Genomic DNA, 12869 nt, shown 5'->3' with positions numbered 1-12869 from the left:
TCATCCAGCTCTACACCTTGTTATCTCAGATTCTCCAGCATCGGCAGTTCCTACTATCTTTGACCAGACAGGTTTCTACTTCCTTAATGGTGGAGCAGGGGATGATGTCCAGCAGGGTTGGCCTCTTCAGGATGGAGGCTATGTAAATACTACTTGTGCCTGCATAAGACAAGGCAGGAAATGAATTAGGCAATAGAACACACAATTTAGGTATGTTAAGAATAGGTTTACAGTGGTGGTAATGGGGGAGTAACACAGCAAATTATAGTAAATCTTACTTGACTGTCAAAATATGGAGGTCTCTGAGCATTCTTTGCTTTTGCAAGACTTCCACTCCACATAAGACATCAATTGATCTAAGAAACTACAGGTCTACTATGAATGAGACTGGAATAATTTCAGAATATGATTTTTTTTAACCTATATCTAATCTTTATGTTCATGATGGTTTGTGAGAAATGTTGAATTTTAAACATCCAGGACAAGTCTGCAATAATAAATAATTTATTTTATAATTTTTAAATTCGCAAGAGCTTGCTGCTAGATTAGGGGAAATTTCTCTGAATGTTCAAAAACACATTAATCTAAAACATTAAAATTCATGGATCATTGATGCCAATAAAACTCTTAAAATCTACAGTGTGACAGTTTGTATATTCCAAATTTGATTTTCATTAGAAACCAGTGCCAGAAAATGGAATAAGGCTTCCATTATTAGGTTAACCATCAAATCCACATTATTTTCATTGGAAAACATAATGTAATCCATCTGAGGTCAGGAGCAGTTAAAAGTTCATGACTGAAATCATCATTTATGTATTATATACATAGAGTCTCAGGTCCACAGAATTGAGTAACACAATTACTAATCCTTTCATCCAGAAAGAGGGACATGGCAGAGATGTTAAAGTATGAGCCTTTGTCATAAGGGACACAAACTCAAAATCTTTAGAACAAATTATCGTAACAGGAAATTAAAATAGACCTAGAAGTCTTTTTCCCAAACCACGTCAGTGAAACTTTTCGTGCATAATGGAATAATATGAGACAAATAGAGAACTTACCAATTTCAATATTAATTCTTTTCAGTATTTACACTTGGTGGTTAGAATTAGATGATGATTGTAGAAATTGTTTACAATTTCTTATTCCAGAAGTTAGAAAAGCAGCAAAACGTATGATTTTAGAATTAAATGTTATCAGTTTTATAGCTATCATGGGAAAATATTGCAGTCTATTATAAAGATAGCTTTTCATATATGTAATGACGGTAAAATAAAGTCCCCAGTGGTTTGGGACCGGCAGTTTGTCTACAACAGATGCACTGGAATACAGTTGGGATATGTGACAATGTGAATGATATTGTAAACCTTCACATTCAGTGGGCATATATCAATTTACAAATATTTTATTTACTAACAGCTCTGTCATGGCACGGTTCACATTGAATCAGGAGCATAATAAGAGTTAGACGTTGCAAGTAGCACTTCCATGGTGATTGAATTTTTTTGTAGGAGGCTGCCTCAGTCCTAGCAGTAATGGAATTGGGCTTAGGTGGCCAGAGACAGAGTACGTTGTAGATCTGGATGGTGGGGAGCAGGGGATTAATTACATACAAACCAGAAGCAGGCGTAAACCACTCAGCTCCTCTGTCAGACAAAAAGATCATGGCTAATTTGCTTGCTATCAATTCCCAACAACCTCTCAATAGCCTTTCACCCCCATGCTTATCAAAAATGGATTTATCTTTGCCTTAAAAACATTTGAATATTCTGCTTTCAGCACCTTCAGTCAAAGAGAATTCCAAAGACTCACAATCCTAAGCAAAACAATTCTCCTCAACGCTGTCTAAGTGAGTGACCCCTTACTTTTGAAAGTGATCCCTTGTCTAGATTCTCCAACTAAGGTGGACCATCATTTCTGTATTAACCTTGTCAAGACCCCTCAGGATATTATATCTTTCTTATATGTTTCTATCAAGACCATAAGATGTAGGAGCAGAAGTCAGCCACTTAGCCCATCAAGTTTTCTCTGCCATTCAATGAGATCTGGCTGATCTGATAATCCTCCATTCCACTTCCCTGCTTTCTCCCCATAAACATTGATTTCCAAAATGATTAGAAATCTGTCTTTCACAGCCTTGAATATACTTAATGACAGCCTTCTGCAGTTAAAAAAAATCCACAGATTCACCACACACTGAGAGAAATCCTTTTTATTTTCTCATTGCCTCCTCATTGACCAGGTCATTGACAGTATGGAAGATGGTCTTAAATTAGAGAACGATATAAATGGATTAGTCAGACCGGCAGATCAGTGGCAAAAGGAATTTAACACTGATAAATGTGAGGGGATGCACTTCGGAACAAGTAACTAGACAGAGGAGTACTCAAATGGAAGGACAGTAGGAAACTCAGAGGACTAGAGGGATCTCAAGATGTTTGTCCATAAATCTGTGAAAGCAGCAGGACAGGTTAATAGGGTAGTTATGCAGGAATGGGACACAACTTCTTCAGTCATTGCACAGGTTGTAAGAGCAAGGAGGTTATGTTATGAGCTGTGAACTTTGGTTAGGCAACAGCCAAATGTACGGCTCTGGTCACCAAACGATGATGTGGTGATGCGATTGCACTGGATGGTGTGCAGAGGAGATTCACCAGGAGGTTGCTTATTAGGGAATGGCTTAGTTGAGAAGAGAGGCTGGATAAGCTCGGGTTGGTCTTTTTGGAGCAGACAAGGTTGAAGGGGGACCTGACTGAGATTTATAAGATTATGAGGGGCATGGGCAGTGTAGATAGAAAATAGCTATTCCCCTTAGTTGAAGAGTAAATAACTAGGGGGCATAATTTTAAGATGAAAGGCAAAATTTTTAGGAGGCATTTGAGGAAATTTCTTTTCACCCAGAGGATGGTGGGAATTTGGAATGTACCGCCTTGGAGGATAGCTTTGGGGGGAAAATCTCACAATCTTTAAAAAATACTTGGATGAGCACTTGAGATATTATAACATTCAAGGCAATGGTCCAAGTGCTGAAAGATGGGACTAGTGTAGAATTAAAGTAGTTTTTGGTGGTGCAGACTCAATGGATTAAAGGGCCTATTCTGTATTGTATGATTCTATGATTCTATGATCTCTATGTAATGAGTAATACAGAGTCCAAAGTCCAACATGTGAACTGCTGGTGGCGAACGGGTTGAGTATGCCCTTCCCAGGGATCCAGTGGCAATTAGAAGCTCTATCCACTGTCATTGAAAGCTTTGCCTCTCTGCATCTACCCTCCAACACCCCTCCACCCTGTCCAATATGCCCACACCCACCACCTCCTTGCTGGTGAGTTCTTGGACTTACCTATGTTTCAGGTCACTACATATATGATCCTGAGGGGTCTCGATGGGTGGATGTGCAAAGCATGTTTCCTTTTGTGGGAATAATCTAGGATGAGGAGTAAGCAAGGATTTAAAGGTAACAGGGATGGGTGAGATTGTGGAGTATTCAGATCAGTCATTGTCTTGCTGAACCCTGGAGTGGATGACCGCTGATGTGTCAGCAGTTTTACAAAGTGGGTCTTTCTCCTGGAGATCCAGCCTCAGAATGGTTAAAGAGCTATTACTGGAAGAATTGAAGCAGGAAAAGCTCTGTGGACTTGTCCTTGGTGTTGACGGTGGGGTGCAGCAGACCAGCCTTCAGTGTATAATACAGCCCTATGAGGCAAAACCGTTAGATGATTAAGAATAAAACCTTGCTCATTTTCAATTGATTCATCAACAAACCACATGGCAGATTGCTATTTATACAGAAATTTCCTAGTCTAAATATTTACATGGTCAATTATAACTGTAATTTACTGACGTAACAGGATGATTAAAAATGATAACAACAGGGTACAAGGGCTGTGATTGGACCGGTGCAAGATTTTGCATGTTATGTGGGTCAGTAAATATATATGTATTCATTGTAGACTGTGCAGCACTGCGTGTGCCAATCCTATTCCAGCAGGGACTGCACATTGCAATATTGAAACTACCTTCCTTAGTTCATTTGCAAAGTCAACTAATTTTAATATTTTTCTGCTACTCCTAGAACATTGATCATCATGTATAAGGAGAGTCGAGGAGACAGAAGTTGGCACCTACATATCAATCAAGAATTCAGGCTTCCTATTGAACACAAGAAGGATTTTTCAGTGTTAGGAAAATGGTGTGGTGTTTAAGGCAAAGGGTTTTCTGATTTAGCAAATCAGCACCTTTCCTTCTGAGCTTGCTCTAAATGAACACTGAGTGGCTAGACAGACAGTGCCACTCAGGCATTCCAAATGTATTTATAGGGAGGCTCCCAATTTTAATTTTCCTTTCAGGCTCTTAATCAGATTTCTGCAACATTTTGTTACTATTTCAACGGCCAACTGCATTATAGTGTGCCATTCACAAAATTTAGACCTACACACTTGCTAATACAAGTACCCTTTCTCCCCATTCATGTTTCTGTTTATTAATTGGTGCTTGAAGTAACAAAGCCATTAGCGGATACTGGGGACTGGGCAACTAGGAAAAGGTAATAAATGCTGCCCAGCCAGCAGCACTCATGTGCTATGTCTTAAAAAAAAATATGCCTGGTAAAATGTCAGCTGGACATTTTCCATTATGAATGCTAGAAATAATGTATTTACAGATCACAATTTGATGGGCTGTATGTTGATATTAATTGTACTTATATCTAATAGCTGGAAATAATTTGGAAAACATTAATAAAGGTTCATCGAAACATTTGTGGTCAGTGGGTTTGTAAAGTTTGAAGTTATTGTGACCTCTATATTAGCCACCTCCCCCAAGATGGGCGCAAGATGTAACATAAGCCTAACCGGTGCAGGTGAATGCTGTAAAATTTTCATTGGTTGATATTAGGTTATCAGAAGAGCAATTCTTATTAACATATTTAAACTAGCTTGTACAGTCCAATCCAGTACCTGATTTCTGTGCATAGATACCTTCAGTGTGAGGAAAAGTGGCAGTGAAACAGGAATAACTTGTAAATGGCTTTTTTAACAACCCATATGGGCTGAGCAACAATTTCTTCTGCCAACCCATCAAGAAAGCCTTCAGCACCACCAAACACCAATCACCAACCTCCCCACTCTCTCCCTGGTCAAAGGGCTTCAACATTAGTAACCAGAGCTTCCTTATCAATGTCAATCTCATACGCAGCTCTTGTTTGCGGAGTTCCCTGTGCTCTAATTTCCATGCGCCAAGGACTATACCAAGAGTGCCAGGGTGTCGCTTCCTGCATGAAACATTGCCCCCCACCTGCCATTCAGTCTGTTCTCTTAACTGGCCACTAGGCTGCAGGCAGATTCGTAATATGATCTATGAAATGCCAGGTATATATACCATACATGCCAGGTTCTTCAGCCATTTTCAGCCCCAGTTACGCCCTTTCTGTAAATATTGGTGTTTAGTGATACCCAAGTAGCAAGTTTATGCACCAAAAAAAGGAACAAAGATGTATTTTATGGCACTTCAATATATTTATTAGATATCTGTAGAATATCAAAACAAAAGAGGCCAGTAGGTTGCCCTTATTAATGCTTTCACTTCCATAGCTCAATATCTCAACTTTTATTAAGTTAAAAACACAATGTTGTACAATCAGAGATTGGCCATTCAGTTCACTTGCACAATATACATTTTCATGCAGTCTTTACAATAGATTTGCAAAACAGCCACTAAGTTTGTACACATTAATAGAGAATTCAACAAATGCAGCATGTTGAAAACATTCATTTTGAAGCAAAACAATGCAATAACTTGGTGAGTCTGTCATTGGCATGCATTTGAGCAAAAAGCAAGGACATATGTTTGCAAAATATTTTAAAGCATTTTATGTCTACAACAAACCCATTTTTGAATGCATTCTTTTGAACGTATTCTTTTAAAATTTAGAATTTGACACTCATAATTTCCAGACATGGAAGCTTTGAAGAGAATGCAACTTCTTCATTTTCAACCTGCATCATTCTCATTCCCTTTACCATCTCCTCAGCAGGACAACATTATTTTGGAGCACTCCACTTAATTCCATTATCTGCCTTAAAGCACACGTCCTTACTTAACTGCCAGTTGAAACAGTTCCATTGTCAGCTTTTCTCCAACATTATCACTTACATTGATATGTTTAAGTGCCTCTTACATAAGTGACATGGATAGTAAATGTTATTATGTATGTATATCATCTCTACTGTAGTGAGGCCATTTAAGTGACATGACATATTTCAATGTATTGCTGTCCAAATCACTTTCTGCATAAAGAACATCCAAAGTATTAAAGCTGCAGTACAGCACTGTTTTCAGACATTTATGTCAACCTTTGCAAAATCAAAATGAATGATGTGGTGTGTAATGAGATCAACTTATAGGCTAAAACAAGGGAGGAATTTTCATCAATGAACTCATTCTATTGAAGGGCTCTTTAACAGCAGTTAAAGCTCTAATTCACAAATGCAAGATGCATTAGATGGGAGACAAAAACTTTTACAAAGCCATCTGTTGGTTGCTGGAGGTGCCCCTTTTGCCCTGATTTTCATCAGGGAAACAGAAACAGTGAGGATCAATTTCTACACAATAAAAGAACAAAATAGTTGTGGAAATCTATCAGAAAACCAGCAAATGCTAAAAATATTCATCATCTCCGAAGACAGAAACAAAGTTAGCATTCCAGGACTGCAGAAGTACAAATTTAATTAGCTTTGAGCAAACGAAAGGATGGAAAGGTGGGAAAAAGAACATAAGGGAAAGTCTGTCTTAGGGTGGAGGGCAGGGAATATTAAGTGATACATGTGTCACTCTATTTGATACACCTTGCCAGCCCCAAAATGACCCATGTATCCCTATTTTTTGTTTCCCGTTAGCTAACTAATCCTCCATCTGTGCTATTATATTACTTCCATACCATGAGCTCTTAATTTGTGTGGTAACCTTTGATGCAGTACCTTGGTACCTCATCCAATATCTTCTGTAAATCCAAGTACACCAAACTACATGGTCCATTTATCCATGTTTGCTTGGATTTCCTGAAAGAACACCAAATTAGTCAAACCCTATTTCGCTTTTATAAAACCATGTTGACTCTGTCTGATTGCATTAAAATTTTCTAAGTGGCTTGAAATAGCCTCCTTTATTAGATTTCAGCAGTTTCCCCTTGATAGATTTTAGGCAATATGGCTTGTAGTTTCCTGCTTTCTGTCTCATATAAAGGAGTTACATTCACAAAATCCCAATTTGCTGGGACTCTCCAAATCTGGGGAATTTTGGAAAATTAAACTAATGCATCTGCTATCTCAGCAAAGACTTCTTCAAGGACCCTAGGATGATGTCCATCAGGACCCATATGCTTGTCAGCTTTTAGTTATAACTTTTTCCAGCATCCTTTTCCTGGTGATTGAAATTGTTTTAAGTTCCTCTCTTCCTTTCACTTCTTAACTTGCACTTTGCGGAATATAACTTCTCTCTTCTACAGTGAATCTGTACAGTGCATTTTTCATTTATTTTGCATTATTAATTCCCCACTCTCTTGAGAATAAATGCTCACTTTAGTTACTCTTCCTTTCGAATGATTCTGGAAACTATCATTATCTGTTTCAATATTTATGGCTCATTTCTCTTGTACTATAATTTCCCCCTCTTTCTAGTTGCTTTACATATTATATTGGAATTGTACACTTTCTCTTTCAGTTTGTTACTATGGTAAATGTAATCTCAGGGTAAACCTAACTCCACTTCCTTCAGACCTATCTAGGGACATTTTAAAATATTTATTATTTTCACCCTGTGAAGTTGAAAAGAGGTGTGAACTCTTTTAAAATCCAAGGGATTGTCTACATGCATTATGCATGCAGGTTTCATTTTAATTGAGTTTTTGAAGCAAATTAATGAGATTGCACATCACAAGAAAGATCCTGTGTTTATCATGCTTTAACCGACTTTTGATACATTTCAAGTTGACACAATAGGATTTTTCGGAATGACCAGTGCCTTTATATAGGGATTATATAAATTCACGCCTACAAATCCAAAATGAATAGAAGTAGCAATGATCCTAACTATATTGTATTTGTCCTTATGCAATCACTGTCTCAGCAACACTTTTAGTTTATACAGATATAGTACAATTACTATATAGTGATTCTGCCATGATTTTTCTGTATTCCAGTGACTCTCAGGTTATAATCTGTCTTGTGCAAAAAGACTACGTTTGCAGCTTCTGTTAAAGGTAGTAAAAACCTGCAGTGCCAATAACTATGCTGCAAATGTGTAACACACTGTGAAGCTTATACTGGAACTGTATTTAAATTATTAAATGTATTTGTGGTCCTTGAAAGTCTTAATAGACCTTGTAACTGACCTCTGCTGTGACTCTGACTCACTAGAAATTGTTAAAAGATCAGAGATAAAAGTAAAGATTCCTGATGAAGACTGAAGACAGCTCACGACCTTTAGTACAACAAGGTGTAGAGCTGGATGAACACAGCAGGCCAAGCAGCATCAAAGGAATAGGAAAGCTGACATTTCAGGTCTGGACCCTTCTTCAGAAATGGGGGAGGGGAAGGGGGTTCTGAAATAAATAGGGAGAGAGGGGGAGGCGGATAGAAGATGGATAAAGGAGAAGATAGGTGGAGAGGAGACAGACAGGTCAAAGAAGTGGGGATGGAGCCAGTAAAGGTGAGTGTAGGTGGGGAGTTGGGGTGGGGATAGGTCAGTCCAGAGGGGACAGACAGGTCAAGGAGGTGGGATGAGGCTGGGAGGTAGGAGGTGGGAGGAGGGGATAGGTGGGAGGAAGGACAGGTTAGGGAGGCAGGGACGAGCTGGGGGCTGGTTTTGGGATGCGGTAGGGGGAGGGGAGATTTTGAAGCTTGTGAAATCCACATTGATACTATTGGGCTGCAGGGTTCCCAAGCGAAATATGAGGTGCTGTTCCTGTAACCTTCGGGTGGCATCGTTGTGGCACTGGAGGAGGCCCAGGATGGACATGTCGTCTGAGGAATGGGAGGGAGAGTTGAAGTGGTTCGCGACTGGGAGGTGCAGTCGTTTGTTGCGAACCGAGCTAGGTGTTCTGCAAAGTGGTCCCCAAGCCTCCGCTTGGTTTCCCCGATGTAGAGGAGGCCACATCGGGAACAGCGGATGCAGTATACCACATTGGCAGATGTGCAGGTGAACATCTGTTTGATGTGGAAAGTCTTCTTGGGGCCTGGGATGGGGGTGACGGAGGAGGTGTAGGGGCAGGTGTAGCACTTCCTGCGGTTGCAGGGAAAAGTGCCGGGTGAGGTGGGGCTGGAGGGGAGTGTGGAGCGGACAAGGGAGTCCCGGAGAGAGTGGTCCCTTCGGAAAGCAGATAAGGGTGGGGAGGGAAAAATGTCCTTGGTGGTGGGGTCGGATTGCAGATGGCGGAAGTGCCGGAGGATGATGCATTGGATCCGGAGGTTGGTGGGGTGGTATGTCAGGACGAGGGGGATTCTGTTTTGGTTGTTATTGCGGGGAGGGGGTGTGAGGGATGAGTTGCGGGAAATGCAAGAGACACGGTTGAGGGCATTTTCGACCACTGTGGAGGGGAAGTCATGTTAAGTCTGTTTTTCTCTCCACAGATGCTGCTAGACACACTCAGCTTCTCCAGCACTTTGTTTTTATTTCTGATTTCAAGCATCCACACTACCTTGCTTTTATATAACTTGTTTCTTCACTGCAGAAGCATTTTAATGTAAATAGGATAGAATTTTCCCGGAAGCTGTATAGAAATGAATAACACATGCAAACAATTTAAAATTAATCTTTAAAATCAAGTCTATTGCTAGGATATCACTCTAATCAGAACTATCTTTCATACTATCTTTCTGCTATTATGGTACTGAAATGTAAGTGGGAAGTTTTTGTTAGAGACTTAGGTTAATCCAATCCTCGAAATGTATGTGGGTATAACACAGTGTGGAGCTGGAGGAACACAGCAGGCCAGACAGCATCAGAGGAGCAGGAAAGCTGATGTTTCGGGTCGGAACAATGATGCTCCCTGGCCAGCTGTGTTTCTCCAGCTCCACACTGTGTTATCTCTGACTACAGCATTGGGAGTCCTTACTACCTCCCAATGTATGTGGGTATACTGTTCAACATTGTTAAACAATAACCCCAAGTCTCATTGTTGAAGATAATTGCATCAGTGAATTACGTTAAAATTCCCACTGAAAGTCATCGATAAAAGATATAAACTGCATGGCTAGTCCTGTTCCAACATGTTCCCACAGGATGGGTTAAGTTAAGATTTTGTCCATCAATGCTTCTGAGAAAAGTTTTGTCATCCAAAATTCCAACTGACTTTATTCTTTTGACCACTGCTGACTAAGTGTCTCCGTAACCTTTGATCTCCTTACTAATCAAGAACCTATCTATTTCTGTCTTAAAGATACTCAATGACTTGGCCTCTATGGCTTTCTGCAGAAATGAGTTCCACAGATTCACCACTATCTGGTTGAGTAAATTCTTCATCATCTCAATTCTAAGGTGTCATCCCTTGACTCTGAGGCTGTGACCTGGGTTCTGGTCTCTCCTAACAGTGGAAACATCTTTTCCACATGTACTCTTTCCAAGCTTGTCAGCATTCCGTAAGTTTCAATCAGATTCCCCCCTCAGCCTTCTAAACTCCGAGTACAAATCCGAATCTCAGTCCCAACTCAAAGCAAAATACAGAGATCCTAAAAATCTCACTGTGTTTTGGTTTGTTGTTAAGCCAGATCCTGCTATCTGATTTGCATTTCACTCACACTTGAAATGTAGAGTCAATCCGATGCAAGTCACTTCAGGTTGACCCTATAGTTGTGATGCATTTGCACTGGAAGATAGAAAACAAAAACCAGCAAAATTCCAGAAGCAATTTTAGATTAGCCTGCATCTGACAATGCAAGTTAAATATTTTGAACCAAATGCTGTCCCCGTTGGGAGTTCAACAATAGAATCATCCTAAACTGTGAAGGAAATTAAACTCAATTGTGCATATGTTTCACATCCTCTTTGTTGACATGAGGCATCCCTTCTCAGATCACCATCCCCATCTCAGCAGTTTGCTTAAAGTCTGTTGTTTTTTTCAATCTCTATCACTGATTTGACAGCTTCGGCCTGCATCTGCTTTATAGCCCAGCTTGATTCACTTCTTTTGTTTCTAAATAGGGCCTTCCGAACAAAAAGCTTTGCAATATAAACACGTGACCATTGATTTTTCAGTTGATACCAGAAGAATCCTTGTACCACACACGGCAGTCAAACTCAACAGTTCATTCTAATTCCACATTTATCTGAAAACTGAAAGAAGCAATTGACCTTATGTATTTAAAAGAGTGCTAGCCCCAAGAAAGAATATCTCAAACTTAATTTTTCTTCCACCAGCAGGAAGCATTGAAGGGAAATGACTTACTAAGTACCAAGGCATCTGAACAGGATTTAATAGCAAGGAGAATGGTGGTTATTCTGACTCCTTCATCTCAATATGCCAAATGGTGAAGGATTTTTTTTGAGTGTTCTTTTAATTTTGTCTTCTTTCTAATATGTTTCATAGTTTCCTTTCAATGTGTTCCCAGTATGTACTGTTCCCCAGTAGGAAAGTGATCAAATTTATGCCTCTTCTGTTATTGATCGCTATTAATCTTTTGAGAACTTCAGTCAACCAGTCCCTCCTTGGAATGCACTCAGTGCACCTCTGACACAGCTAACATCAAGAACTGGCCTTGTGTTAATCACAGATATCAAACAATGTGCAACTTCTACATGTCCATTCAGATGGTAGAGTAAATACATTGTATCACCAAAATTCATTAATATTATTGTATAATGCATCATTATATAACTTTTTGTTATAGTGTCCCTGTGACAAAATGGCAGTTTTCTTTTGTAAAACTGTACATTTCTCTCTAGTCCTGGTATCACACATTTTAATTGACACATGTTTTAAATAAAAATGCAAGCAAAACAAAATTCTTGTCAAATTTGCAAAATAATCCCCCAGTCTAGCAATAGATGTCGTGTATATTGTATGGAGAACTGCCTTAAACATGGGCATTAAATTTACAAGCTAAGCCTTTGATTAAGAAGCAGTAACCATGCAGTAACCATGCAGCGTATGCCACATTGCATTTGCTTTCTGTTATAGCTTAAATTGCTTTTTGAGGAAAGTCTTCATGACGTGCCTATAGCTCTGGAAGGTAAAACATCCTGTTCCTACATCCACTTTCCATTTACATCCCTATTCACTTCAGATAAAATACATGGTCTAATAACTCAGTAAAGCATCAGAATGAAACGTCACGTGTCTGTGTATTGGCAGAATATTGGGTAATTCCATCTTTCAATACTGACACTTTTCTGTGGTTAATCATTACCATGGACATTGCAATTTGTTTATGAGAACTGTGAAAATGCTGAATGAGGTTTTTATCTTAAAATGTATGTTTAAAAAACCCAGTTACATTACACAAATATGATTTTCACACACTGCATCTATATCATTCTCTTTTCAGAAACTTTCACTTATAATGGTCAGTCCGTTTATTCGGGTGTTGTGCACGCTGACTCAGGGGAGTCCAGAGTTGGGCATTTTGGGGCAATAGCCTTGTAACTGTAATATTCCACAACTTGCTTTGGAACTTCTGCTAAGACACATTTAGCCAAAGCTGCCGGAGAGGCCTGGAACACAGATCAGGTCATTAGTTGTGAAACCTACTGCTTTTTGTTTCAATTTAACGTATTTCCATGTCAAGCACCTTTCAAAAGTTATCGAACAGCAATATAGTTAAAGCAAAATAAATTAATTCAAGCTTTAAAGAACATTATCACCATAACAAT

The 12869-nt window shown here is 39.3% G+C and overlaps 1 protein-coding gene across 1 annotated transcript in view; it reads right to left on the bottom strand.

Annotated features, from left to right (window-relative positions):
* Nucleotides 1-12572: 12572 nt before the first annotated feature.
* The window catches only part of cpne7 (copine VII), a 127430-nt gene continuing 127133 nt past the window's right edge, over nucleotides 12573-12869 (bottom strand). The window contains exon 16 of the mRNA XM_048605655.1: nucleotides 12573-12710. Within this exon, the coding sequence (XP_048461612.1) occupies nucleotides 12573-12710 (138 nt within the window). The remainder of the gene's footprint in view (nucleotides 12711-12869) is intronic.

Source organism: Rhincodon typus, chromosome 15, assembly GCF_021869965.1.
Source record: "Rhincodon typus isolate 14 chromosome 15, sRhiTyp1.1, whole genome shotgun sequence".
Lineage (NCBI taxonomy): Eukaryota > Metazoa > Chordata > Chondrichthyes > Orectolobiformes > Rhincodontidae > Rhincodon > Rhincodon typus.
Note: the sequence above shows the minus strand (reverse complement) of the source record. Positions and strands in the feature narration are given on the sequence as shown.